The 26,184-nt window shown below is 43.3% G+C and overlaps 1 protein-coding gene across 1 annotated transcript in view; it reads left to right on the top strand.

Moving 5' to 3' along the window:
- The window catches only part of LOC147440603 (uncharacterized), a 66,713-nt gene extending 41,562 nt beyond the window's left edge, over positions 1–25,151 (top strand). The window contains exon 2 of the mRNA XM_086483318.1: positions 24,535–25,151. Within this exon, the coding sequence (XP_086339444.1) occupies positions 24,535–25,086 (552 nt within the window). The 3' untranslated portion in view covers positions 25,087–25,151. The remainder of the gene's footprint in view (positions 1–24,534) is intronic.
- The last annotated feature ends 1,033 nt before the right edge of the window (positions 25,152–26,184 follow it).

The raw sequence follows: 26,184 nt of genomic DNA, 5'->3' as shown, positions 1-26,184 counted from the left end.
ATTGTCTCCTCTGGTTGTACCTTAGCACCTTCCATATGCTCATTTGACCTTTCCTCATCCTCGGCTCTTTCATCTTCTGTTGATATGACCCCCTCGGCCCGTTGTGATTCCACTATATCGGATGTAGGGGTTTGTCGTGGTGGCACGTCATGTTTTGTAAGATCAATAGTGCGCTCATCCAAGCCGCTATCTTCAAGCTCCCTAGGGCTAGACATAGTAAGCAGGTGTTTGTGCACTCCTTGCCGCACTGTCGAAGCAAGGGACTTGCCAATACACCGTGTGCGAGCCACAAACGGCTCCAAGCACACAACAAGCCTAAACTAGCAAGCTCAAGAGAACAAAGGGTGTGTCACTCACCGCTCTACGCTCGCCTTCGTGGTGGATTCCTCGCCGCGATGAAGAAGAAGCTGCAGTCGTGCCGCGCTCAACCGCTTCGCCGCCGTCGTGCCTTCGTAATGCTCGATCGCACACACACTCTCCCTCTCTCTCTCTCTCTCTCTCTCTCTCACACACACACACACACACAAGGAGGTGAAGAAGAAGAAGAAGATGGAGATGGAGCAAGAGCACTCTTCTATTGCACAAATGAGAGAATGAGTAAAAATTAGGTTTAGTTGGCTTTTATAGGAGCTCACCCTATTCACACTTGGGCGCCCATGCTTAGCCAACTAATCCCTTGAATGTCCAAGTTAAAGTGCGCCTCTCATTGGCGATCACTCCTACCCTTTTCCTATTGGTCCGACAAGCCCGGCACCTGACTCTAAATAATACATAATATGGTTACAGTGTCCGTCGTAGGCGATAGGGTGTCCGTGAGCCACGAGGGTTAACATGCCCCCCTTCCTGATGTAGATTCCGTCCTCGGAAGCTATTGAGCTGAAGCTTGGTATGTCCATGTTGTAGAGCATCTAGATTTGAATCTGCAAGGCAAAGTCACTGTTTTAGCAAGCGGAATTATATTGCCATAAATCATGAGGGGAATGTAAGGTACATGTGGAAATGAGTAATTGCAAGACTTATGAAATGTTAGACTGCCATTAAGGACAAATAAATTGCACTTTGAGTAGATTAATTAATCAAGAGTTTTGAGCTTATGGGTGAGTCTATCAATTAGTTAGCTATGACTAAGGTTAAAACAACTACTCTAGTACTAGCTAAGCTAAGAAGATTATCTAAATGCAAGATTCCCTAATTATGCTTTTCAGCTTTGATTAGCCAACTCGCTCTCACAACTGCAAACAAAAGCTTCAAATGTTAACTGTAAGCTCAATGGAAGTCTTTTAATTTTTCTTGATCTTTTTTTAATACTTTTTCACTTTGGGTCACAATCATGTGACGTGTGTGCTTATTTTGTATGTCCGGGGTTTTTTGCTTCTCAAGGAAAAGCGCCCACACTGGGAACCTCTAGGGCTCTAGTACCATAGACAATACATGTGAGTGAAGTACCAATTCAAGCCAGGATTTCTCTTCCAGCATAAGATTTTTCATTTGTGGCACTTATGTTTTTTTTTTTTTTTTTTTGCTTCCATTTCCTTGGTATTCGCACTAGTGTTTTTTGTTGTTTGAGTGAGCAAGCCTTTCTCTACCTAAAACATTCCTAAGGTCTCAAATACTCGGATAATTTTATTAGCTAGGCCTAGTGGTCAAGTAAATGAGTTAACCTAAAGTCACGGTCTCCTAATCTCCAGGCTCATCCATAAGATTAAACTGGAGTTCAATCAACTTAAGCAAAGACAAATTTATACATCTATAATGGCAGATAATAATCATAACTATTGCACTCAAACAAAGAATGAAAAATCATTATTAGCAATTACACATATCCACCAACATGAATCATGGAAAGTAGTACACCTGGAGGTATGGAGTGGCTCATTTCGTTGAAGCAGATGTCCTCAGCCATGTGGATGGAGATCCATATAAGTCCTACCTAACACATCCAAAAATAGGCACTATACCTCTAGGAGGCATGTCAGTGTGAAAAATTAAAACTCCTAAAAAACAAACTCAAAACACAATCTAGACCCCTAACCTACCTATCTGTCACCCCTTTTAGAATCAAGGAAAGAGGATATTATATAAACCGGGTGGCCACCCTAAGGCTAGGCCTCTATCCTCATCATCTAGATAAATAAAATCGTTGTCTGTGAGGCCATAGTCTTCCTCGGTCTCTATTAGTTCCTCTTCATCATCCTCTTGTGCAAGCATGCTAATCAAGAACCTCGTGATGCGTGGATACTCATCTTGTGCAAAAGAATAAGCATGTGCCATTGGAGACACATTCGCTACTGGGTAGGGATCACTAGTTAGCCATAGACGTATCAGCCATTCTAACTCCTCAAAATTTCTCTCACATGCAAGGCTCTCTATCAAATCCCATTCGCAAGAAAGTATAGGGTAGCATACGTAGAACACTTGAGGAAAAGACAAAGGGTACCTTTCATCAAAAATAGAAGTGCATGCCTCTGGTGAAGTAGCCATTTCTGACAAGACAGATAGATTTGGTTAGGCCTTTAAAACATAAGAGTTGTTTTTGTGTGTTGCTTGAATTGACACGGTGAATTTGGACTTATATATAAGATCTGATAGGGTGCTCTCTCATTGCTAGGTGCTCTTGCTCTTTACTATTTTTGTTTTTTTGTGAGTATAAGGCTATATATATACATTCCCTAAGATCGGAGATTGAGAGGTCAGGGAAAAAGGTTGAGAGGGAAACAAATGAATGATGACTGTCAGCAAACACTCCCCCCTTCCTTGGGTAGATCATACCGTTTGAAATGAGCTTGTCACCCTTTGAAACCAATTGCTCCAGTTGGTAATAGGTGAGGATTTTTGCCAGTAGTTTTCTATTACCCTAGGTGCCTCGTCAAGTTGCAAGGGTGGTAAGGTACTCTCCCAAGATCGAACTTGAAGTGGTTCATCAGGTGATTCTTGAACACTGGGAGGTGTGGATTCTTTTGTAGCTTCATGTAGGTCCACTACTATAGATGGAGGCTGTGTAGAAGCTTTTACCTCTATGGATGTATTACATGAGGAGCTAGAATCTTCATGGGACTCCCCCCTTCCTGAGCTAGGTGGAACAAATCGTTCTTTCTTTGGTACCCAAACTAGCTCGGGAGCGGGTGTGTAGCATTCTGTGATTTTTTTCTTTCCACAATCATTGATTCGTTTTGGAGCTACGGGATTGGGCTCACTTGGGTCAGGTGATAGGTAAGAGCACAATCTACGTTTTGGCACCGCACCCAGATTTGATCATTTCCTTGATAGTAGCCTTGGGCTTCCAATAGTCGTTTAGGGATCCATCGTAACATTTTCTTACTTTTCTTGGAGCGAGTGGTACGTTTCTTACAAGGCTTCTGTTTTTAAGCATTAGCTATGGTCACTAAAGAAGCTTTAGGGACCCACTTGTATGTTTTCTTCGTGACATTAGGATGAGTCTTGTCGAAAGCGATATGCATTGCTTGTAGCATATTTAAGGGTATAGGCATTTCATCCCCCTCAGGTGTTACCCAAGTCGTCCCTCTATTTCCCCAAGTGTCTATGGTTGATGCTAGGTGGACTCAATCCACATTGTCTGATTCCGTCATACCCGGTAACACATCCATGTAAGGAGAATCTTGGCCAATGTCTGTATCCTTCTTACAAGTGTAACAATATTGTAGTGGGGCCGAGTGAACTGTGGTGTCAGAGCGATGATCAATAATGGTTTTACTCCCTAAGGGGTGTACCTTACCAGTCACCAAATCCACTCTAAGGACAGAGTCTTGGAATTGCAAATAGACATGATTTTTAGACCAACCGTGAACCATTTGTGCTTCCCTCATGAATGGTCGTCCTAAAATCATTTCATATGACATAAGGTGTTTAGAGAAATCCATTACAATGAACGTATGTCGTACCTTGTGTCCTAGAACTTTGATCTTAAGATCCTTGAGCATCCCCATAGGTTTGGCTATGGTACCATTTGCCATCTTTACCACAATGTTAGTAACACTAAGGCGGGGTTTTCCCATGGATTCCCAACAATCTTTTGTAACGATGCTAACTCCCGCACCACCATCAAGAATTCCCTTTATAGTTAATCCCTTGGTAGTGATGGGTAGGGTCGCATTAGACTCGTCGCCTTCAAAATACTGCCCTAATTCGTTAATGGGTACCTCGATCACAGACTCGTGTCCATCTAAGTCAAGTGATTGCACATGATTTTCCTCATCAATCATAATCGAGTCAGGCCTATTTGGTTGCGCAAACTGCGGTAATCCCGTTCGTAGCTCTCCGTTAAGGAATGCTCGAAGTGCAAGGAATAACTCAGGATCTCCATACAGCTTTGCTATGATCGTGGTTCGGACCTCAGAAGACATGAAGTCCACTAGTTTGGCAACATTCATTGGCGTTTTGCAGGGTGTAGGTCCTTGACTAGGAACTGGTGAGGATGGAATCTCATATTCCTCAATGGGATCAGGTATTCCTTCGTTAAACATCCTTTCCAACAAGAAGGGTGTATGCTCACTTTCTGATGTCCCGTCCTCACTCCCTTCTTGGATGATACTAGATATGGCTAACGGTCTATGGTTCATGTGGGGTGGATGAACTTGCGTGGGAAACACTGTGTCATGAATTTTGGCATGCATGGGTTCTGGTTCTAGTTTCCTTTGAGTTTCCTCCACTAAACCTCTTAGATGTTTCACCTGCTTAATCTCGTCTACTGGGTTTGGGTACGTCCCAATCTTCTTTTTACGATTTTTCCCCTGCGGTTTATCTTGGGGGTCTTCGATTGGATTTGGAAACACTTGTGGTGTTTTCAGAGGCTCTTTATGATTTTCTCTTATTCGGTTTTCATTTGGTTCCATGTTACGGTTTTCTTTGTCGGTCTTTCTCTTTGTGGTATTGGTTCTAGTCTCCATTGTCTCGACTGAATCTGAATCATCCTCGAGGTCATTCATATACACGGGGTCATCTCCTGTTCCTATGTTTGTTTTGGAACTTGGCTTTGAATTTTCCGTATTCTGCGACTTCTTCCTTCGTGTCTTCTTTTTCTTTGCTTGGATAACTGACGCGGTATCTCTCTCTTCGAGGATATGGCCTGGCCCTTGAAGCATGGACCGTGTAATCGCATAAGCGGGTGCGACGGGTGGTATTGGCGATGTCACACTAGCAATTTCGACCAAATTTAGGGGTGTGATTTTAGGCGCATTTGGGTTATAGGGGCATTGGGCAATCAAGTGATCTATGCCACAACGATTAGATGTGAGTATTGGCATTGCAGACGTGCTCCCTTGATTCATTTGCATCTGTGCAGCATTCTTTTGCAGCCTAATAGGGCACTCCGCTGCTCGATGTGGTCCACCACACTCGTAGCATTGAAGAGGTGGCCTCCTAGCCTGGGTGTTGATATTTTGACCTCTGGATGCGAGAGCAGCAGCTTGATAAACCGGCTTGACTTGCCCCCAACAATCTTCCATGTAGTATATAGGACACTCTTCCAATGTATCAAGTCCGTAGGCAATACTAGTGTCTATTTCCTCCTCACAGCCATCTGGATAAGCATTTGATGGCTCGCAACCCACTTGGTTCATAGGGGCGACTCTTGGATGCGGGGGCTGCGGTCCTAGCACAGGAGGTGGTAGCGGTGTAGCTTGTACAACATTTTGAGATCTAGGGACCATGTGTTGCGGTAGTTGCTCAACAGGTGGAGTAGGCATCAATACAGGAGCTCGAGGCGCATCCGTCCAGGCTACAGGTGGTCTATTTGCCATCATACGTTTGATCATTAAACAATCCTTAGCTTGGTGACCATACCTACCACATGCGTTGCAAGTTCCATTAAATTTTACTCTAAACGTAGGGCACTCACTAGTGCTATGTGGACCTAAGCAAATGGAACACCATTGTTGCTCCCTTCTTGGATACATGTGACTATTTTGAGGGGGTCGATTATCCTTAAGAGACTCTTGGATTGCCTTGGTGAGGTCTGTCAAGAATGTCTCAAATACCTTTGGCTCATTGGCAATGGGCTTTGCAGTCATGGGTTCATACTCAATGGCTTGTGAGCTAGTGGATCTCGTGTCAATAGACACCCTCATGCCTGCTATCATCAAGTTGTCCTCTAATTGGATTGCATTGGCAGTGACATCTTCCCAGGTTGTGATACCTCTAATCACTAGTCCATTATAGATTCCTTCATTCCTCAACCCTCGAATGAATCGATCAAGCAGTTGGTTATTGTTGAAGCGCTCATTTACAGGGCAGCGAGAGTTTAAGTGCTTTAGACGACTAATGAAGTCCCTTACTGACTCTCCTTCCTTACGTTCGGCCTTCTGTAGCTGAGATGCTACACCCCAAAGCACACCTTCTCGTATGTACTCCTTTAGAAACAACCTTCGAAGGGTAGGGTAGATTGTTTTCTCGTCCACCCTTAGGGTTCTATACCAATCTCCAGCCTTCCCACTTAATGTCAAGCTTAAGGCATTGCACTTATGTAGTTCGTTGCGTTCCCCTAAGGAATCACATACTTGTTTAAACACTTCAATGTGTTTCCTAGCATCTTCGTCCCCATTGAATTTTTGCGTGAGTTTGGCAATTTGTACTGCCTTACTTCTAGGCTCTCTATCAGATGCGTGACGCATATTTTCCGCGATAGATCGGCCTATGGTTTGAGCAAACGCTGCCAAGTCACCTATGTGAGGAGGCAGGGCCGGTGGAGGTACTCTTGGAATCATATGTGGGAGAGGGACGGGTGCCGGTCTTGGCATATGTGTGGATGATGCAGGATATGGAACATAACCGGGCATAGGTCCACTCGGATAAGAGCTAGGGAGCGGCACTCAAGGAGCATAAGCAAGTGGTACAATTGGAGGTGTGGGGGCCATGTGTGCATAAGGGGCTAGAGGCACATATGGTCGAGGCCCCATATTAGGTACTACGACACTAGGTAGTGGCACTGCGCTAACCGTAGATGTCATCGGTACATTCTCTGTCAGGCTTATCCCTGGAGTGAGCACTGTGTTTTCCTTAATAGAGGGTTGAGCCAAGTTAGGGAAGCTAAAGTTTTCGCTCGAAGGCTCAGATTGCATAGAGACCCCAGGTGAAATGACGTAAGATGGGTCCATGGGGCTCATTAGAGGAGTCTCCATTTGTGATAGAGTAGGCTGTTGAGCCTTGCTCGTATCCAGAAATCTCATGGGGCCAGTTGAGAGTATATTTACCCCTCGGTTTTGCCTTTCGGATTGAATAATGCCATGGATAACATTACAGATCATTTTCTGTTGATCTTCGATGCTCGTGGCACTAGAGGTGGATTGTACAATCTCTATCCATCCTTCATGGTAGGCATGGCCAGAGTGTAGATCCGTCAACACCTCAGTGTGGAGGTCGTATGTCCAATGATCATTAATGAACAATCCTTCTAGAGTCGACGTGTTAACGGTTTCTTGTGAGGTAGAAGCAATGTTGCTCCCCGTGGTTTTACTTGTCACCAACGGTACTTTAGAGGGAACTTCTGAAGGAGGCAGCTCAACAGGGCCTTCTTGGTAAGAAGTTGGTAGGATATCCACATGGACACTCTTTGGGGGTGTGGGGTCCACGTGCGATGTGAAAGGATAGTCCACTTCCCCACCCCCTTCGTGTGCTTCATTTGCATCAGGTTCCGAGCGAGTAGCTCTACCTAATGTTTCCATGAAACGGCTAAACATACTAGTACTAGGCTGTGGAGCTTCGGGAGGTGCATGGCCTTCTCTCTCAGTGTTTTGGGTAGGGTATGCTTCCATGATTTCTGAGTCGGGGGAGGAATCACTAGCGGCTATTTTAGGGTCTTGGGTGGTGCTACCTTGTGTCCCCGCTGAGGGTCTAGAGCTTATCGTGGATGGGTAATGGGTGTCCGTATGAACAGAGACACCCTCAATATGCTCGTGTTCTAGCACCCGCCCAGAGCGTAAGTGCATGTGCTTTTGATACCCTAAGGTGTCAAAAAGCTGCTCTAGGAGGCCTTGTGACTAGTTTTTAGCGTGTTTTTTGTTTGTTTTTTTGCTAGATTTTTTAGAGCGTGTCGTGGAATGGGCCATGTGATAGCTCGAAACGAGAGTATCGGTCAGAGGGTCGTGCCGTGCTTTACAGCCCTCCGTTTGGTCACTCTATGCCCTCGGAATCCCTAAAACTGTCAATTTCCAGTAGGGAACTAAGCTCAAACTAGGAAGTCTAAGGGTGCAAGTGGGAAGAGAAAGGAGGAGAGTGGAGGACTTGTCCCACATGCTCTCATTCTCTCTTGAGGGAGTAGGGTATATATATAAGAGTGAGTTTAGTATATATCATAAGACTGAGGGCTTGGGCTTGGGCTTGGGCTTGGGGAAATGATCCCGATCTATCTTTTATACAAACCAACCCGTCCGTTTTAAGAGTCACGTTTTTTATTTTCGGAAAAAACCACCGCCCGCTCACTCGCGTTTTTATTTTCCGAATTTTTTTTTATTTTTTTTTCCAGATTTTTTTTTAAAAAAAAATAAATTTTTTTTTTTTTTTTTTAATAATGCAGAAAACGCAGAAATTGCAGAAATTGAAATGCAGAAAACGCAGAAAATTGAAAAAACGCACAGAAATTGCAGAAATTGATGGAACTTGACAGAAAATTTAACACAGAAAACGCAGAAAATTGCAGAAATTGAAACTTGACAGAAAATGCAAAAAACGCAAAAAACAGAAATCTCCACACACTCCTTCCCTGCCTTTCCTATGATAGAAATTGCACCACAAGGAAGCGTAAAGTGCTAACCGAGCTTAGTGTAGGGCATATCCCCGACAGCGGCGCCAAAAATGTGCGCTCCTTGCCGCACTGTCGAAGCAAGGGACTTGCCAATACACCGTGTGCGAGCCACAAACGGCTCCAAGCACACAACAAGCCTAAACTAGCAAGCTCAAGAGAACAAAGGGTGTGTCACTCACCGCTCTACGCTCGCCTTCGTGGTGGATTCCTCGCCGCGATGAAGAAGAATCTGCAGTCGTGCCGCGCTCAACCGCTTCGCCGCCGTCGTGCCTTCGTAATGCTCGATCGCACACACACTCTCCCTCTCTCTCTCTCTCTCTCTCTCTCTCTCTCTCACACACACACACAAGGAGGTGAAGAAGAAGAAGAAGATGGAGATGGAGCAAGAGCACTCTTCTATTGCACAAATGAGAGAATGAGTAAAAATTAGGTTTAGTTGGCTTTTATAGGAGCTCACCCCATTCACACTTGGGCGCCCATGCTTAGCCAACTAATCCCTTGAATGTCCAAGTTAAAGTGCGCCTCTCATTGGCGATCACTCCTACCCTTTTCCTATTGGTCCGACAAGCCCGGTACCTAACTCTAAATAATACATAATATGGTTATAGTGTCCGTCGTAGGCGATAGGGTGTCCGTGAGCCACGAGGGTTAACAGTGTTGTATTAAACTTACCCGGTATCTTTGCAAATAATCATATGTGTAGTTTTTTAAAGCACTCTGCAAAATTGAAAGACCACATGGTGAGAATTCTTTTATAGACTAAACCAAAACTAACTGAATGCATTGCCAAATGGGTACCTTAGTCATGAAAGGTTTTAATGCAAAGTAGCTTTGCAGGACATATTCTGCATGGAGAAGACATCTCCAGCCGCAAGAATTTCCATCGGTTTGATTTGGGACAGGTACTTCTTTGATTGGGGCCTTGTATAGTTCATACCTTCCACATAGCTTGCCATAGGCAAGCAACAACCTCTTTATACAACTGCACAAAGCAATGTCAAGATGTTAGCATGAGGCTTCAAATTTACATGGATATCTATAAGAAACACTTTCTGATACAAAACACTTACAGCCTAATTTCAGGGTGGGTTCCTTTTATTGAATTGAACACCCACACTGCTGGTTGGTCAACATCAAGGCATATGAGACTCCAGTGATGGTTGTTCTCATATGGAAAGATGATCACAGTAACTTCCAGCATAGCACAGTGGAGAAACCAACTCTCAAAGGTCCCAGATGGACTGTTCTTTTGTCTAATAATCACTGACATTTGTGGATCAAGAAGAAACACCTCTATGTGAGTGTGCAATGGGAGTTGACTTTTGATCAGGCTGCAGAGACTCTACCTGAGTTAGCAAACCTATTATCTGAGTTTTCAAAGCTAGCAAGATAGTAACACTTACTTAAGACAAGCATAGATAATTGTGTCTGAAATCTGAGCATCTGGATTCTGCAATAAATTAATGTCCACTTTTTCCAGAGCTAGCTTTCTGGCTCCATCTACAAATGGTATCTCTGCAAGCAAACCATCCTTCATTGAAAGTAGAGTTTCTTGATTGCTTGCCTCTATGGACAGGGTCACATTGCACTCTGTTTGCCTCTGGGACTCCACTGCTACTTTTGCTTTCTCCTTAAGCTCTGCTTCCCTCATGTTCTCTGTTTGGCGAGCAATAGTCTCTGCCCTTGCCCTTGTATTGACATCATGTGTGACATCTACAACTGTGAGTTGTGGCACTAGCTCCGGGGGGTATAACAAAATTTCCCTCATTTTCTTATCCTTGCAGACATTGGGGACTAGTAGTTTGTCATACCTCCACCTTATTCTTTTCAGTGTCTCACTATCTTTGTCCATTATAGTAACCCTGTGGGCATCGGCTGCAACAATGGTCATGTCACTAAAGTACTCCAGTAGGAAGTCCTCTGCTGCTTCTTGTAGAGCCATTAATGCCACCACCTTCCACCTTTTGGTGCCTCAGGTAGCTTCATCACATATGGACCTCACCATCCTCTGGAAGGGCAGCTTTGGTATGCATAAATCTACACATTTCTGTGCCTTTCTGATTTCTCTGAAAAGTCCCATGCAGGTTTGCAACTTCTTCATCCTTGGCCCTTTCAGAATTTTATTTGGTTTTCCAGGTCTTTTCTTTGGGGTTGCAGATCTGCTACTTGCTTTAGATGCTAATCCTGGTCCCTTGCCTGCCTTCCTTACAGTGGCTTTTGTTCTAGCCATCTCACTGTACACCAAAAGAAGAGTCTCAATCCCTTTCTCTCTTTCTATGACTCTCTCTCTCTCTCTCTTCTCTCTCTCTCCTTTCTATAGCTTAGCATATTTAAATAGAGAGAGAGAGAGAGAGTGTGAGAGAGCCCATTACTAAAGGCGCGCGCGGAGCACGTTTTTACCTCAACAAACACCTCCGCGCGCCGTTAGTATAGGGTAAAATAAATACACACATACTCTCTCTCTCTCTCTCTCTCTCTCTCTCTCTCTCTCTCTCTCTCTGGTCAATGCACAGTACTAACGGCGCGCATAGAGACATGCACTACGGGTATGCCTCTCTACGCGCGCCTTTGGTATAGAGAGAGAGAGAGAGAGAGAGAGAGAGAGAGAGTGTGTGTGTGTGTGTGTGTGTTTGTATTTTAAAGATGTGTGTCTGTGTGTTTGTGAGTGTGTGTGTGTGTGTGTGTTTGTATTTTAAAGATGTGTGTCTGTGTGTTTGTGAGTGTGAGTGTGTGTGTGTGGGTGTGTATGTGTGTGTGTGTATGTGTGTGTGTGTGTGTGTGTGTGTGTGTGTGTGTGTGTGTGACTGTTTGTGTGGGTTGTTTGCTAAGACTGTGCTTGGTACTGTGACAGAAACAGAGATAAACTGATAGAGGCAAAGGCAGAGGGAGAGGCAGACCTTCGTTATGTCGATGGGTCGGCTTGCTGTCGGAGACGCAGACGACGGCTCTCTCTCTCTCTCTCTCTCTCTCTCTCTCTCTCTCTCTCTCTCTCTCTCTCTCTTTCACTCACTCTCTTTCACGAGGTGTGGTTTTTCTCTCTCTTGACCTCTTTATATGACGTACAAAAGTATACGGTCTCAATAATGACCACACATGTGACAGCATACAAATATACTCTAATTTATAGTGACACGTGGGGCGCCGCCGTGTGTATCCGTTATAAGTGTGATTTTGAGAGAGAGAAAGAGAGAGAACAATAGAGAGAGAGAGAGAGAGAGAGTGAGAGAGCGAGAGAGAGAGAGAGAGAGAGAGAGAGAGAGCCATAGAAAGAGAGAGAGTGATAAAGAGAGAGAGAGAGAGAGAGAGAGAGAGAGTCTTAGAGAGACAGAGAGAGAGAAAGAGAGAACAGATTGTGAGAGAGATAGAGAGAGGGAGAGAGGGAGAGACACAGATTGAGAGAGAGATAGAGAGAGGGACTCCTTACTCTCAAAGAGAGAGAGAGAGGGAGGGAGAGAGACAGAGTCAGTTTGACACACAAAAAAGCAATGGAGGAGACACCTCCCTTGGAGTTCCTGCAAACCCCACCAACAAAAGGTGATCTCTCACTCTTTCTCTCTGTATTTCCAACAGTTGGTACAAATTGTGTGTGTGTGTGTGTGTGTGTGTGTGTGTGTGTGTGTCTAAACAAAGAAAAACCCAGACTGTTGTTCAACACACACACCTCAATACCCATACTTCCATAGACAGAGACACAGACGCACATACACACAGACACACACACAGATATATACACATTGTCTCTCTCCCTCCCCTCTCTGTACATGTTACTAACGGCGCGCATAGCCAACCAAATACTGGCTCCCGCTCTCTCCGCGCGCCTATAGTATGGTTATGACTCTCCCTCAATTGTACTTAAGGCGCGCGGAGAGAGTTGCAAAAAGCACTTTTCCGTCCTTGCGCGCCTTTAGTACAAACAGAAAAATACAAAGAGAGAGAGAGAGAGAGAGAGAGAGAGAGAGAGAGAGAGAGAGTGTCTGTGTGTATTTTTTTAGTGTTCTTTGGAGAGAGAGAGAGAGAGAGAGAGAGAGAGAGAGAGAGAGAGAGAGAGAGAGAGAGAGAGAGAGAGAGAGAGATCATGATGGTTTGGTTTTGGCAGAGTTGTCATGTTTCCTGATGAATAGGATTAAGGTCCAGTAGGCAGAAGAGGCTGAAACCTGATCCAGAGCTTGTGCCAGGATTTCAACCCTTGCAGGCTCAGTTGCTTAATGTATCTGCCAAAAGAACTGTTGACTTTTGTCAGAACATATCTGAAGAAAAGTCAATTGGTGAAGATCAATCAGAGAGGTCACCAGGGCAAGAGGATCCCTCACCCTACAAGGCTGTGGTGCCCTCTTTAATACTTCTGAAGAGAAATACAAGAAAGAGGAATATAGACTTCTCAGATGATACAGATGTGCTAGAAGGAAGTCCCTGTGCAACTAAATGTAAAGACAAAGAGGATGTGTCTTCTCTGGAAGACCCAGCTGCAACTGATGAGAGGCTGTTTGATTTTGGAGCATCTTGTGGTGCTGGGGACAAGTTTGATCTAGTTCATTCTATGTTTAATCCAAAGTTTGACATTGAAGACCTGTTAGCTTAGCACAGTAATTTCTTGCAGTCCTACAGAGATAAGTTTGAAGTGATGGTGCAGGTAGGAAGGGTTGTTCTGCCTACTATGACTCTTGTGCATTTAAATGACTGTGGTGGAAAGGGACAGGGACTGAAGAAGTATAGGGAATTACCACCTTCTTGCCGACATTCAGCCTGCCCTTTGCATCAAAAAGAATGCAAACTCATTCAGGAAGCCTTTGGCTTTATGATTTACCTGAACAGCCTGTTTGGATTCCTCATGCAGAATCCTGATGAGGTGTTAGAGGAGCAGGATGCAGCACCAGATGAAGAATGCGAGGAGACAACTCATATGCAAGAAGTCGAGGAGGTTGAAGACACAGTCGACCTTGAGGTTGAGGCAATTGAAGTACAAAGAAGTAAGATGCTCTCTGTGAAAACCACAGAAATCAAACTTCCATTGGATGTCAGTAACTTCACTGAGAAGCATGCTCAGATGATGTTGCCTGCTGTGCCTGAGTTCAGGATTGGAGACAGGACCTATATCTTCTTACATGATGTGCAAAGTGTCTTTTATTTAAGGGAGGATTTCTCCCTGGCTATTATTTCCAGAGTCCAAGAGGAGAGGAGTGGATTTGTTTCAGAGGATAGTAGTGATGATGAGGCAATGGAAACATCCAGCAATCCAATGGAATGCCTTCGAAGATGCTTTGAGAAAGCTGAAAAATACAAGGAGACACTACCTGATGAAGCCACCTTCCAAGCAATAAGACAAAGCCTAAGACCATCGAAAAGTAACAAAGAAGTGGAGGATTCGTTTAACCATTCAGGTCAGGGGTCAACTACATCTGTAGACCTGTGGCAAGAAAACCTCTTTCTGCAGGATGAGAGCTTCATGGTAACTCTCTCTCTCTCTCTCTCTCTCTCTCTCTCTCTCTCTCTCTCTCTCTCTCTCTCTCTCTCTCTCTCTCTCTCTCTCTCTCTTTGTGTCACTTCTGACATTGTATGTGCAGTCTTGGATTGCTGACAAGGATGACTTCCTTCGGCGCCGGACAAGAGAGTATCGAGGAAGGGATGCGGCCCTAGCACAGTACCTTTCAAAGCTTTGCGAGTCGCCGATAGTAGTTTTTCACAATTCCATGTCACAAGAGGGTTCAATAGCAACTTACACATTCAAGACACTATCACGCTTCTTGGGTGGACCGGTGCTTCCCAAAAGTGCAGATAAAGTCATTCTTGTGGACAAAGTGTTTGCTAGAGATTGTTTTGGTTACTGCCCAGGCTATACAGGTGGTCAGGCAGCGTATTACTACACCTACACAGCAATGGCACTAGCTCTTGGTAGACAAAACCCAGATGAACTTTTAGAGTATGGCAAACATCTCATGATTCGTTACAAGGGTGACGTGCCAAAAAACAAAATTGAACCTGCAAAATCTTGATACACTTCAAGTAGCAATTGTATAAGATCATGTATTACATAAATTTTGTACAATGTCATCCACTCATAGTATCTTTCTCCACTTGTGATTCACATACACCATTGTCTTTCTCCACCTTCGTTGACTTTCACGAGCTCCGGAGTTGTTGTATGCCATTGATCTTTTAGCTTTTTGTTGTTGTAAATGTCTGATGGCTTGTGCTGTTGCTAAATTTGCCAAGACTTCTTTTGCCTGCATTCGATGAATGATTCTACGATAGAACCATTCAAATAGTTCTCTCAAACTGTTAGCCTTGATTCGAGAGCCACCATGTCGTGTGTGCCTGAAATAAGCATTTCTCGCCATGTAATGAGACTTTTCCATCCCTTGGGTATTCCATATTGCCGGGTTCCCATACTTCTGTATAAAATATGGCAAATGATTGAAGATGATGTGCTGGATATGAATACAGATTAGTTAGAATGTTTTACAGTCACATATTTGCACATAAGAGAGAAAGAAATACATGATAATACCATGTAGTGAGTAATCTGGGTGTCTGTCCATGCTGTCTTGAATGATTTTTTCAGAAGGTTGAGATTTTCCTTGAACTTGTTCATATCACCTTGTGACCAGTCATCTTTGTCGCACATCAAAAATAGGATGTCTATTGATCGCCAAACTTCAGCCTTCGCGTTACGAGTAGTTGGTTCGTGGTCTTTGACTGCAATATGTAGCTTTTTCCAGCTCTGATACTCTACCTTGCTAACATAAGATGTGTTATATATTTTTCCATGTTTTGTTAGCTTTGGATCTCTTGTACCTTGGGGCTTAGATAAAAACCTCCGTGCCTTCACCCCAGCGATGGATGGTTTGCATGGGACATCCTTCTCAGCAGTTGATCTCTTTTCATCCCGCTGGATTTTCACATTGCCACCATGAAGCCCCATATCCGACAATACCATTTCTAAGCACTGCAGGGCTACTTGTCGTTTTGCGGAGTTCTTAATCTTCCAAGCAAACCCGATGTATAAGTAGACCAATTTCTCCACAATTCTACAAAGGGCATGCATTGTACAAATGTGGACATTCACAAGTGGTATTTTCAAAACCGGTCGAAAAGCAGGATCCTCAATGTGACGTGTTGGAGCTTTTCTCCACCACTTTGGGTCCATGACCTTTGCAGGCTCCATGCAGAACAAACACGGTGACTTTGCCATTGCACCCATTCCACAATTATACATGCACTTTAATGTTTTAAGGTCACCTGCAAGATGCCACTGAACTTGAAAGTCTCCCCTTCCATCTAAACGTAGTACGTCTCCCTGGTTAGTCTGTCGATCAATCACCTCCGGAATATTAGTTCGATGGAACACCCAATATAGAATCTCATGATCTTCTTTCTTTACCTGCAACACAAAATAAATGAGACTTAAGTAGATCTGAACATTTGAGATTACTTGAGAATCTCGCTTACCTCAAACGCACCAAGCCACCATATGTTAGATTTTGATTGAACACTAAAATATAAAGGATCATCACTGGGACACTTTGAGAGGGCTCTATTCATTAAAGTAATAGTAACACGCTCTAGCTTTTTCTCTTTAACAAGCTCACACTCATCCAGTTTTAACACAAAATGTAATACCCCACGTGACTCTTCAAATGTGATGTTGTAAAACTCCACCATTCTCTTCTGTAATATCCGCAGGTCCATAAAAATATTGTTGAACTCATCATATGCCATGTTTGCTCCATGGCCACTGTAAGTTGCTTTAATATGAAAGGGCTGTCCAAGATAGTCTCCCTGTGCCTCGTTAAGCTGAAGCCTCTCTTTCCAAACACTTGAGGCTGATAGTAGAAGTTTGGATTTTATACCCTTCCTAACAAAGATGGATGAGACAGACTTTTGGATAGCCGAATATCCTCTTTTGCTTACACCAAGTGAATCAAGTGTGCCTTGTATCTCTTTTGCAGGCACTGAGTTCTCTGAAATAAAGCGGTCCACTACATTTCGTTGTAGGACCTTAAACTTCTTGTCATGTACTATATCTGCTGCCAGGCTTCTACTTATAAGTGGCTTCAATCTCTTTCCTATATTGGCTTTGGGGTCAATGTTTTCCTTGTCAGGATAGATTGAATCTCTACATGAAGACAATGCATAAGTAAATAACAGAAAATTTGCTTCACTAACACTATTTAGGCACATGAAAACAATGCATAACAAGAAAAAACAAAAAGATTACTTAACTAAGACAATGTAGCCAACCAAGAAGCATCACCTTAATGCTCGGATTCTTTTCTTGAGACCTCCTGATGCAACCTGCAATGTTTCAAGATTGCGCAATTTCTTCTTTCGGATACGACCACCCAAGATGGTGTCCTTCATTTGACAACTTCGCACCTTTCCTTTCAGTTCTTGTACCTCTGTTTTATGTTGCAAAATGGTAACCTGATCTGTAGAATGTAAATGTGAAAGGCGAACAATCTCACATTGTTGAGCTTGGAGAATGCTCTTGTAAGTTTAAGCTTCTCTTGTAAGTGATTTACAATAACCCAGAAGGCCCTTTTCTCCATCACCAGCAAAGGTCAATAAGCTTGTAGGATTGACAAACGGTGGAGACGCATTAGTTATTGGATTCTTAGGGTAGAGAGAGCCTCTCGTCCAGATATCTATGTGTTTAGCTCCTTGAGCTCTGAGCGTGTCTATGGAAGCGGGAGGTATATGTGTGTTTGTTTTACTGCGCTTAATCAATGGTTGGTACTCATTGTCCAAATCAATGTGAAGGTGATATTTGGCTCGTTTCTGGGTAACATTTGTGCCATTTGAGGAGTGCGCCATTAGCCAAATGTGCAGGTTTAATGGAAAGTGAATAGCGGCTGCGGATTCGTCCCTCCATGTTAGCCTCATTCCCTCCATATTGACGAGGTTCATTCAATGCAACTGAAAAGAGGATTATCCCTCAATCACTACGAACGAATGTTCAGAAGAGTAAGGAATCTACTTAAAGTACACTTTTTGAAGTTTTACTATGAAAGACCCAGCTCTTTTATTTGCCATTTTTTCTAGAGAGAGAGTGCAAAAAATACATTTTCTTAGAAGGCCCTCCAAATGACCTCCGAAATTTCCTAATGGCTTGTTAGTTGCTGCAGATTCACATGTGTGGTATTTCGACAGTGGTGCTACAAAGCACATTACCTCACATCATGAATTGTTTACCTCTCTCGAGTGTGTCCCTCATGGGAATTCAGTCACTTGTGCCAACAATGCCTCTTATCCAGTTCAGGGAGTTGGAAAGATTGTGCTTACTGCTGCTAATGGCAATTCTTTCACACTTGTTGATGCACTTTATGTACCTAGGATCAAGAAGAATCTCTTGTCTGTATCCGCACTTGCTAGACTTGGACTTGTAGTCAAATTTGTGGATGACAGATGTACAGTTCATGATCTCAATTTTGGTGATGAAATTGTTGCATCTGGCCTTTTGTGCCGTGGGCTATATAAGCTCACTTTGTATGACAAGTGTGGACAAAATTTTGCAAATGTTGTTGCAGATTCAAGGGCTATTTCAGATGCAAGACTTTGGCATGCACGTTTTGGTCATCTGAATTTTGCCAGTTTGCTACGTTTACAGAAATCTGATATGGTTGCTTCTTTGCCACCTCTTGAAGCACCTGTCAAACATGTTTGTGAAGGCTGTATTTTGGGTAAGATGCAGCATTCTAAGTTTCCAAAGGATGGTTCAGTTCGGGCCACATGCAGGTTGCAGCTTGTGCATAGTGATGTTTGTGGGCCCATGCAAACTCCGTGCTTGGGCAATTACCTGTACTTCGTGACTTTCATTGATGATTACTCCAGGCATGCATGGGTATTTCTGCTTAAAGCGAAGTCAGAAGTTTTTATGTGCTTCAAACAATTTCCGGCTATGGCTGAAAATGTCTCGAAATGTACTATGGGCACCCTCCGTTCTGATCGAGGGGGAGAGTATATGTCTCATGAATTTAATGCATTTCTGGCTAGTCGTGGGATAAAACACCGATTTACAGTGCCTTATACACCTCAGCAAAATGGTGTTGCTGAGAGGAAAAACAGGTCACTGACGGAAATGGCACGATGTATGGTCAAAAGTCAAGCTTTGCCGCATTCTTTTTGGCTTGAGGCCATTATGTGTGCCACTTATGTACTTAACAGGTGTCCTACGAAAGCTTTGCAGTCTATTACTCCATATGAAGCATGGCATGATAGAAAGCCTTCTATTGAGCACATGCGTGTTTTTGGCTGTTTGGCATATGCTTTGGTGCCACAAGTGCAGCGCAAAAAATTGGATGATAAGACTGTCAAATGTATTTTTGTTGGTTATAGTGCTGAAAGCAAAAGTTACAGGTTGTATCATCCGCAAACAAAACGTATTCTGGTTTCACGGGATGTAGTGTTTGTGGAAGATTCTGTTCAGCCCTTGCTGTCATGTACTAGAGACAGTAATGTAAGCTCACAAAACATTTATGACACATTGTTGCCTCTTTTCAGTGGTGTAAATACGAATGTAAGTTCCAATGAGGCAAATGTACAGCCTATGGGGGTTTTTGAAAATGATTTAGATCAGCCTATTACTGATGCAGATGTACATGATGTACTTGATGAGGAAAGGGCTGAAAATCAGCAGGCTAGAGGTATGCCAAAATGGCTGGTGCACACTTTGCGTGACAGTAAATTGGATGCACCTTTGTCTAGTCGTACTCGTTCAGGCTCTCGCCATGCATCTTATGCATCAGATTGTTATGCTTTGGCTGTGTCTAGCTTACATGATGTTGAGGAGCTTTTGACTTTTGATAAAGCACAAAATTCAGAAAATTGGATGGCTACCATGCAATCAGAATATGATGCACTTATAGAAAATGACACATGGACTTTATGTGATTTGCCTCCTGGCAAAAAGGCCATTGGTACGAAGTGGGTTTACAAGTTGAAACGCAAGCCGGATGGTGACATCGATCGCCATAAGGCTCGACTTGTTGCAAAGGGTTATGCACAGCAAAAAGGCATAGATTATGAAGAGACTTTGGCTCCCACTTGGCGTATGACTACTGTGCGTTTTCTATATGCATTGGCAGCTCATTTTGGTTGGGATGTACATCAATCACACATTGTTATTGCTTTCTTGATTGGTGACATATTTAAGGAAGTTTATGTAACGCAGCCTCGCGGTTTTGTCATAAAAGGACAAGAGGACAAAGTGTGCAGATGTAAGAAGGCTTTGTATGGGTTGAAGCTATCTCCTCGTGCTTGGTATGAGAAAGATGACACTCATTTGGTCAAACAAGGCTTTCGTAACAGTCCAACAGAAAGCTTCTTTATGTTGATGATTTGTTGATCACTAGACCAAATGAGAGACATATTGCTGAATTTAAGGCTGATTTGAATGCTACTTTCAAGATGAAAGATTTGGGGTTGTTGCATCATTACTTGGGTATACAGTTTAAGCAGTGTGATGGTGGTATTGCTTTGTGTCAAAAAAGTTACATAGAGACATTGCTATGTAAGTTTGGACTTGAGGATTGCAAACCTATTGCCACTCCCATGGAAACAGGTTTGAAGTTGAGTCTACATGATGCTGGTGATCCTACTGATGTCACTCTTTATCAAACTGTTGTTGGCTGCCTCATTTATGTGTGCAACATGAGGCCGGATATTCAGTTTGCAGTCTCACAGGTCAGCAGATTTATGCATAGCCCAGGGTCTAAGCATTGGCAGGCTGTCAAGAGGATTTTCCGCTACCTTAGTGGCACTTTACATCTTGGCTTGTTTTATCCCAAGGGGGGATCATTGCCTGCAGACTTACATGCTTTTTCGGACTCAGATTGGGCTGGTTGTTTTGACATGCGAGTGTCCACAAGTGGTTTTTGTTTCATGCTTGGCAGTTCATGTATATCATGGTTGAGCAAGAAGCAACCTATTGTGGCCACTTCGAGTTGTGAGGCTGAGTACAGGACAGTCTTCACAGCTACGGTTGAGTGTGTATGGCTCAGACGCCTTATGGCTGATTTGGGTGTTGGACAGGACACTGCCAACACTATCTACACTGACAGTCAGAGCGCATTGGCAGTTGCGAGGAACCCAGTTTTTCATGCTCGCACAAAGCACATTGAGGTGCATTACCACTATGTCAGGGAGAGGCTCGTAGCAGGAGAGATCGGCTTGGCTTATGTGCCAACACAGGACAACCTTGCAGATCTTTTCACAAAGGCATTGTCTCGTGAGAAGCTTGAAGCTTTCCGCAAAGCTTTGGGCTTACTCCCCTTTGTGGACTGATCCTGTCCTCAGGGCATGGCACTTCCCTTTACTCATGTGCCATCTCTCGTTCACCGCATCACTCCAGGGGGGATTTGTTACCTTATACATGTGGTAGTGATGTGTGTGAACACACTAGGACCGCCGGGGCATTTTTTTCCTCTTTAGGAGGTTTTTTCCCCCGTGCATTGTATATACGCCCATCACTCTAGGGCTATCTATCTTTCCATTGCACACTAAGTACCACACTCTCTATTGTGTCCCTTGAGCTTCCTTCGTCTTCTCCAAGCTATGTGTGTTTCTCTGCAACCCTAATTCCAACAGTCATGAACCGGAAGAAAGTGTTATGAATGTGGAAGAATGGGACACGTAGCGAAAAATTGCTACACAAACAATCCTTGTAACAAATGTGGTAAGAAGGGACACCGTCCTTCTTGATGCTACTCAAATGGAGGCAGTAGCAGTGGAGAAAGCAGCAGCAGTAGAAGCAACAACAGAAGCTACAAAGGCAAGAGACATAACAAAGGATCAGCTCACATGGTAGAAGACAAAGAAGACAAAGGAGAGACCAACCTTGTCTTTTATGAAGACGTACTTTGAAGATGCAGCCTCTCTACTTGTAGGGGAGGACTTTTTCATGTGTGGATATTATCATCCTGTGTGGATTTTGTCAGCCTGTGTAGATTTTACCATCCTGTGTGGATTTTGTCAGCCTGTGTAGATTTTACCATCCTGTGTGGATACCAGCTTATCATCCAGTGTGGATAATGCATCTTCAGTATTTCGTCATAGTCCAAACCTCAAGGGGAGGATTGTAAAGTGTGAGCTTTGTCCTAAAGTGTGAGTCAAGGAGAAAAGACTGGAATTATCCCACATGCTATAGAGCTACTTAAAGCTCATTTCATGAATAAATAAACACGACTTTATTTTGCACTACATGCTTGTCTATGGTGAGCCTGTGCTAAGCTAAGTCATTACTCAAGATTGTGTTTATGAGTCCAAGCTAATTCTATCTTCAAACCTAATTCACTTGAGTGATAATCTTGCTTACACACACGCTTGCACTATGTTTCCCTTTCATCCACCCTAGCTAGCATGATCCAATTCTTAACAGGCATGATACTTCCCTATATGCTATGTGCCAGCTCGCATTCACTGCATCACTCCTAGGGGGGATTTGTTGCCATGTATATGGTAGTAATGTGTGTCAACACATTTGGGACTATTGGGACACTTTTTCCCTATCCAGGAGATTTTTTCCCGTGCTTTGTATATATGCCCATCGCACTAAGGCTAATTTATCTTGTATTTTCACACCTATTAATTGATTCTTCATTTTGTTCCTTGAGCTTCCTCTCCATCTCTAAGTTGTGTGTGCATTCTATAACCCTGATTCTTGACTCCAACATAAAAGGCACATTGGTCAAAAGGTATCTTCATAGGAAATGGAAGTCAAAGTCTTGCAGTTAGGAGAGAGGCATGTTGTATCTTGGAATTTAGAATGTGATCTCTCTCTTGTTTTTGTAATGTTTTGTGTGTGTGTGTGTGTGTGTGTGTGTGTGTGTGTGTGTGTGAAAGAGAGAGAGAGCATGTAGAGGTTGAGCTTGTACAACACTATTGTTCAATAGCAATGGAAATTGTAGCACCAACCGAGATTCCTGCAACACCAAAATGGGAGATTTGTAGAATCCCAAACCTTTGCATTCTCATGCAAAATGAACACTGAGGACATGCACAATCCAAAATGAACACTGAGGACATGCACAATCCAGAGGACTATAGAGAATTGCAAAATGCATGATCTCTCATGAACATTATTAAAATCATAGATCATTGTCGATGCGGAATGTCTCCCGAGAATGTGGTGGTGGTGGGGGGGGGGGGGGGGGGGGGGGGGGGAGTGTAGTACCAACACACGACAAAGGACAATGCAGTAACCCTTGCCCTCAAGCACCTCTATGGCTACTCTTGCTTGCCACTCACAACTCTTTAGACACAACTAGGCTATGGTGCCATGTGAAGAAATATAGAAAAAAAGAGCTTGAGCTCTTGCAAGTGCGCACACACAACCAAGAGAGCACACAATGGAGATAGAAGTTGAAAGGTGTTTCGTTGTTTTTACAACTCAAAATTATGATAAGGTCTACGAAAAAATACATGGAAAACACAACATAATAAGAACTATGTACAACCATAAATGCTAGTGAGTGAATTGGCAAGATAAATGGCCATCACTCTCTGAATGTAGACAATGTTTATGAAGTGAAGTTGCAATAACATTGGCGATGATCCTTGTGCTTAGTACTTTGTGTAAGTGATAAATGTAAGGAAGAAGTAGTCTAGGCATACCATGTTGAGCTTAATATCTCAACACAAAGATATTGCCATATGATCAAGCTACACACTTGTCTTCCCTTTTCATAAATACAATAATTGATTTAAAAAAGATCATTTTGAAGTATATAAAATTCCCTATGCAAGATAGCATCTCCAAAGGTACCTTTGAAAGGTACTCTAAGAGCACCTTTTATAGTTACTTTCAAAGTGCCTATAACGGGTAACTTTCAAAGTCCTTGTCGTAGGTCCTTTGCAAGATAAAAGCCCAAGGTAACAGGTTCATTGAAAGCTACAAAAATTTTCAAGGTACCTTGAAAGTAATGGTACTAGGCACATCAATCAGAGTACTTGAGAAGGAACTTTAAAAGTACTTTGGCTCTTTCAAAGTCCATGTCATAGGTAGTTTGAGAAGTAAAAACCCAATGAATTTTTGCAGGTGGTGAGTAGGGCTAAAATCTCAAAGAAAGCTTCAAAGCACGATACGGGTTTTCATCGTGGCGTTCAGAAATAGCGTGCGGCAATAGTTTACAATTACACCAATTTAAAGCAAGAGCAAGATTTTCATCGTGGCGTTTAGAAATAGCGTGCGGCAATAGTTTACAATTAAACCAATTTAAAGCAAGAGCAAGATGAAAATTCCCACTAGAAATTTAAGGAACATGGTGTAAATTACCCAAAAAAAGGTATGAATTCCCTTACCAAAAGAGAGAGAGAAGTTTGTGTGTGGTTTAGAGGGCTCCCCATAGGCCTATTAACAGCGCCTTCACAGGGCCCTTTACGAGTCAAACTATAGCTGCATGAGCGCTCAATTGTGTGCATTTGAAACTATGTCTAGTAGCTTCGCTAGGGGGTGATTTGACCAAGAGAAGCACTTTTACACTATCTCAGCTACGTCCCACCTGGTTTACTACGTGTAAAGGCTCCTCAAAAGGTTTCATTGCTATCGCCAGAGTTTATGGGGGATGCGCAAAATTACCTAGAGGCCACTACAGGGCCCTCCAATGTGTGGGGGAGTCCTCTATCACCCAAGTGTGGTAGATTGGTTATGCCATTTCCCTCTTGAATAACAGGTCTTGAGTTCAACTCCTCGCCAACTACATTTTTAAGGTCTTTTGGGATAGTTTCCTACGACGTTAAAATTCTCTTCTTTTTCCACGTGTGTGCAAGGGTGCTCTTGTCGTTAGTTACACGGAGAAGCGAAGGAATATGACAAACGTGTCGATGAGCGCAACGGGGAGGAGGGTCATTACCTACACATAAACGTAGCAAGGCGCTCTAACTGCCACTCTAGTGCTGCTGCTGCTGCGCTCTCTCTCTCTCTCTCTCTCTCTCGTGCGGGCGCGGTTGCGACCTCCGCGTGCGACGTGGGCAGATGCAATTCTCTGCCGGCGCACCTGTCTGAAATGAGAGAGCTCATGCAGAGGAGGCCGGCGCTCTGCCTGGCTTTGTGGGCGCTTGCAGTGCATTTCTGCGTGTTGGGGGACTTACCGGTTTGCAGGGCTCTACAAAGCGAGGCGTCGGCCCGCCGCTTGCTATTGCAGCAGGAGGGCGTTAATAATATTGGGCATGATAGCAAGGTGGACATCGGCGCCATGGTGCTTGTGGTTCTTGTGGTCCTCGCCTTCTTGCTGGCCCTGTGTGAGTGCTGCCCCTCTCGCTCCTCCTCCCCCCACGAGCCCTTTGAAATCAAATACCTCATTGAGAAAGTTGCCCTTCGCACTTCCCCTCATGACTAGTTAATCAGTCACCTATTATTATTGCTTTGTACATTTAATTAATAATTCACTCTTGTTCTTCTTAACGATTGGGTTTGAATTTCGAGCGCTAGTGCCTACGTGACACTAGTGAAAGTCATTGATTTAAGGATCTTGAAATTTTTAATGGCGATGGCTTCTCTCACATAGGCAGAGAGAGAGAGAGAGAGTAGCAAAAGCTCTTGCTTTTATCAAAATATGTGCAAATTTATCACTAATTTTTTCTTAGCTGCCTGCAATATGTAGCCCACCGAGAGAACCAGGTTTGATCTTCCCCTTTGTTTAGCTCCTAATCTGGAGATTGTCATGCACTATCCCCACCCTTGTAGTAATTATGAAACAATGGCCCATGGCTAGCTAATCTCTCTCATCGACATGAAATTACCTGATTTGCAAGTTCATATACGTCAAGAGCTTGTAGAAAGTATCTTCATCATGCTGATAAAGGAAGAAAATTACACCTGGATTTGAGAAAGTGGCCCAAGATAGTGCTAAGACTTTGTCAAGCATGGCAAAACCTACTCTCATACCAATTGTTGGAGATAGGGTTGCATGCTCACCATATATCATATTATATATCTAAGAAAGTGATCTTGAGGGTGCTCACAACACTACCCAAGATGCCAAATCTTGCTCAAATACCAATGGTTGAAAATAGGGTTGCGGGAATGCACACAAAGATGGTTGTGAGCAGATTTATGCCAAGCTGAGTCAATCAATAACCATTGACATTGTTGATTTAAGTTGATTTTCTTTCACTATTTGGTGCCTGTTTGCATGTAATAATGTTTCTATTATGGGTGATGGGCCAAAGCGTGTATTGGTGGTCAATGTGACATATCAACGAAAAGTTTCTGAACGGAGAATATTGAATTGCAAGATTTATTGACTTTTTAAGCACATTTAGAACAAGGGATCATAATATTAAATTGCAAGCTTTGAACACTTTTTCAGCACATTTAGAACAATTTTGTTCCTCCCTGCATTTTTTGAGGATACTACCAAAAGCATGCAAAAATGAATGGTGCCACCAATACATGCTTTCACCCTTTTTCTTTTTAAATGGCCCATAGGGATTTT

The sequence above is a fragment of the Adiantum capillus-veneris genome, chromosome 15, assembly GCF_014529385.1.
Source record: "Adiantum capillus-veneris isolate H3 chromosome 15, ASM1452938v2, whole genome shotgun sequence".
Lineage (NCBI taxonomy): Eukaryota > Viridiplantae > Streptophyta > Polypodiopsida > Polypodiales > Pteridaceae > Adiantum > Adiantum capillus-veneris.
Note: the sequence above shows the minus strand (reverse complement) of the source record. Positions and strands in the feature narration are given on the sequence as shown.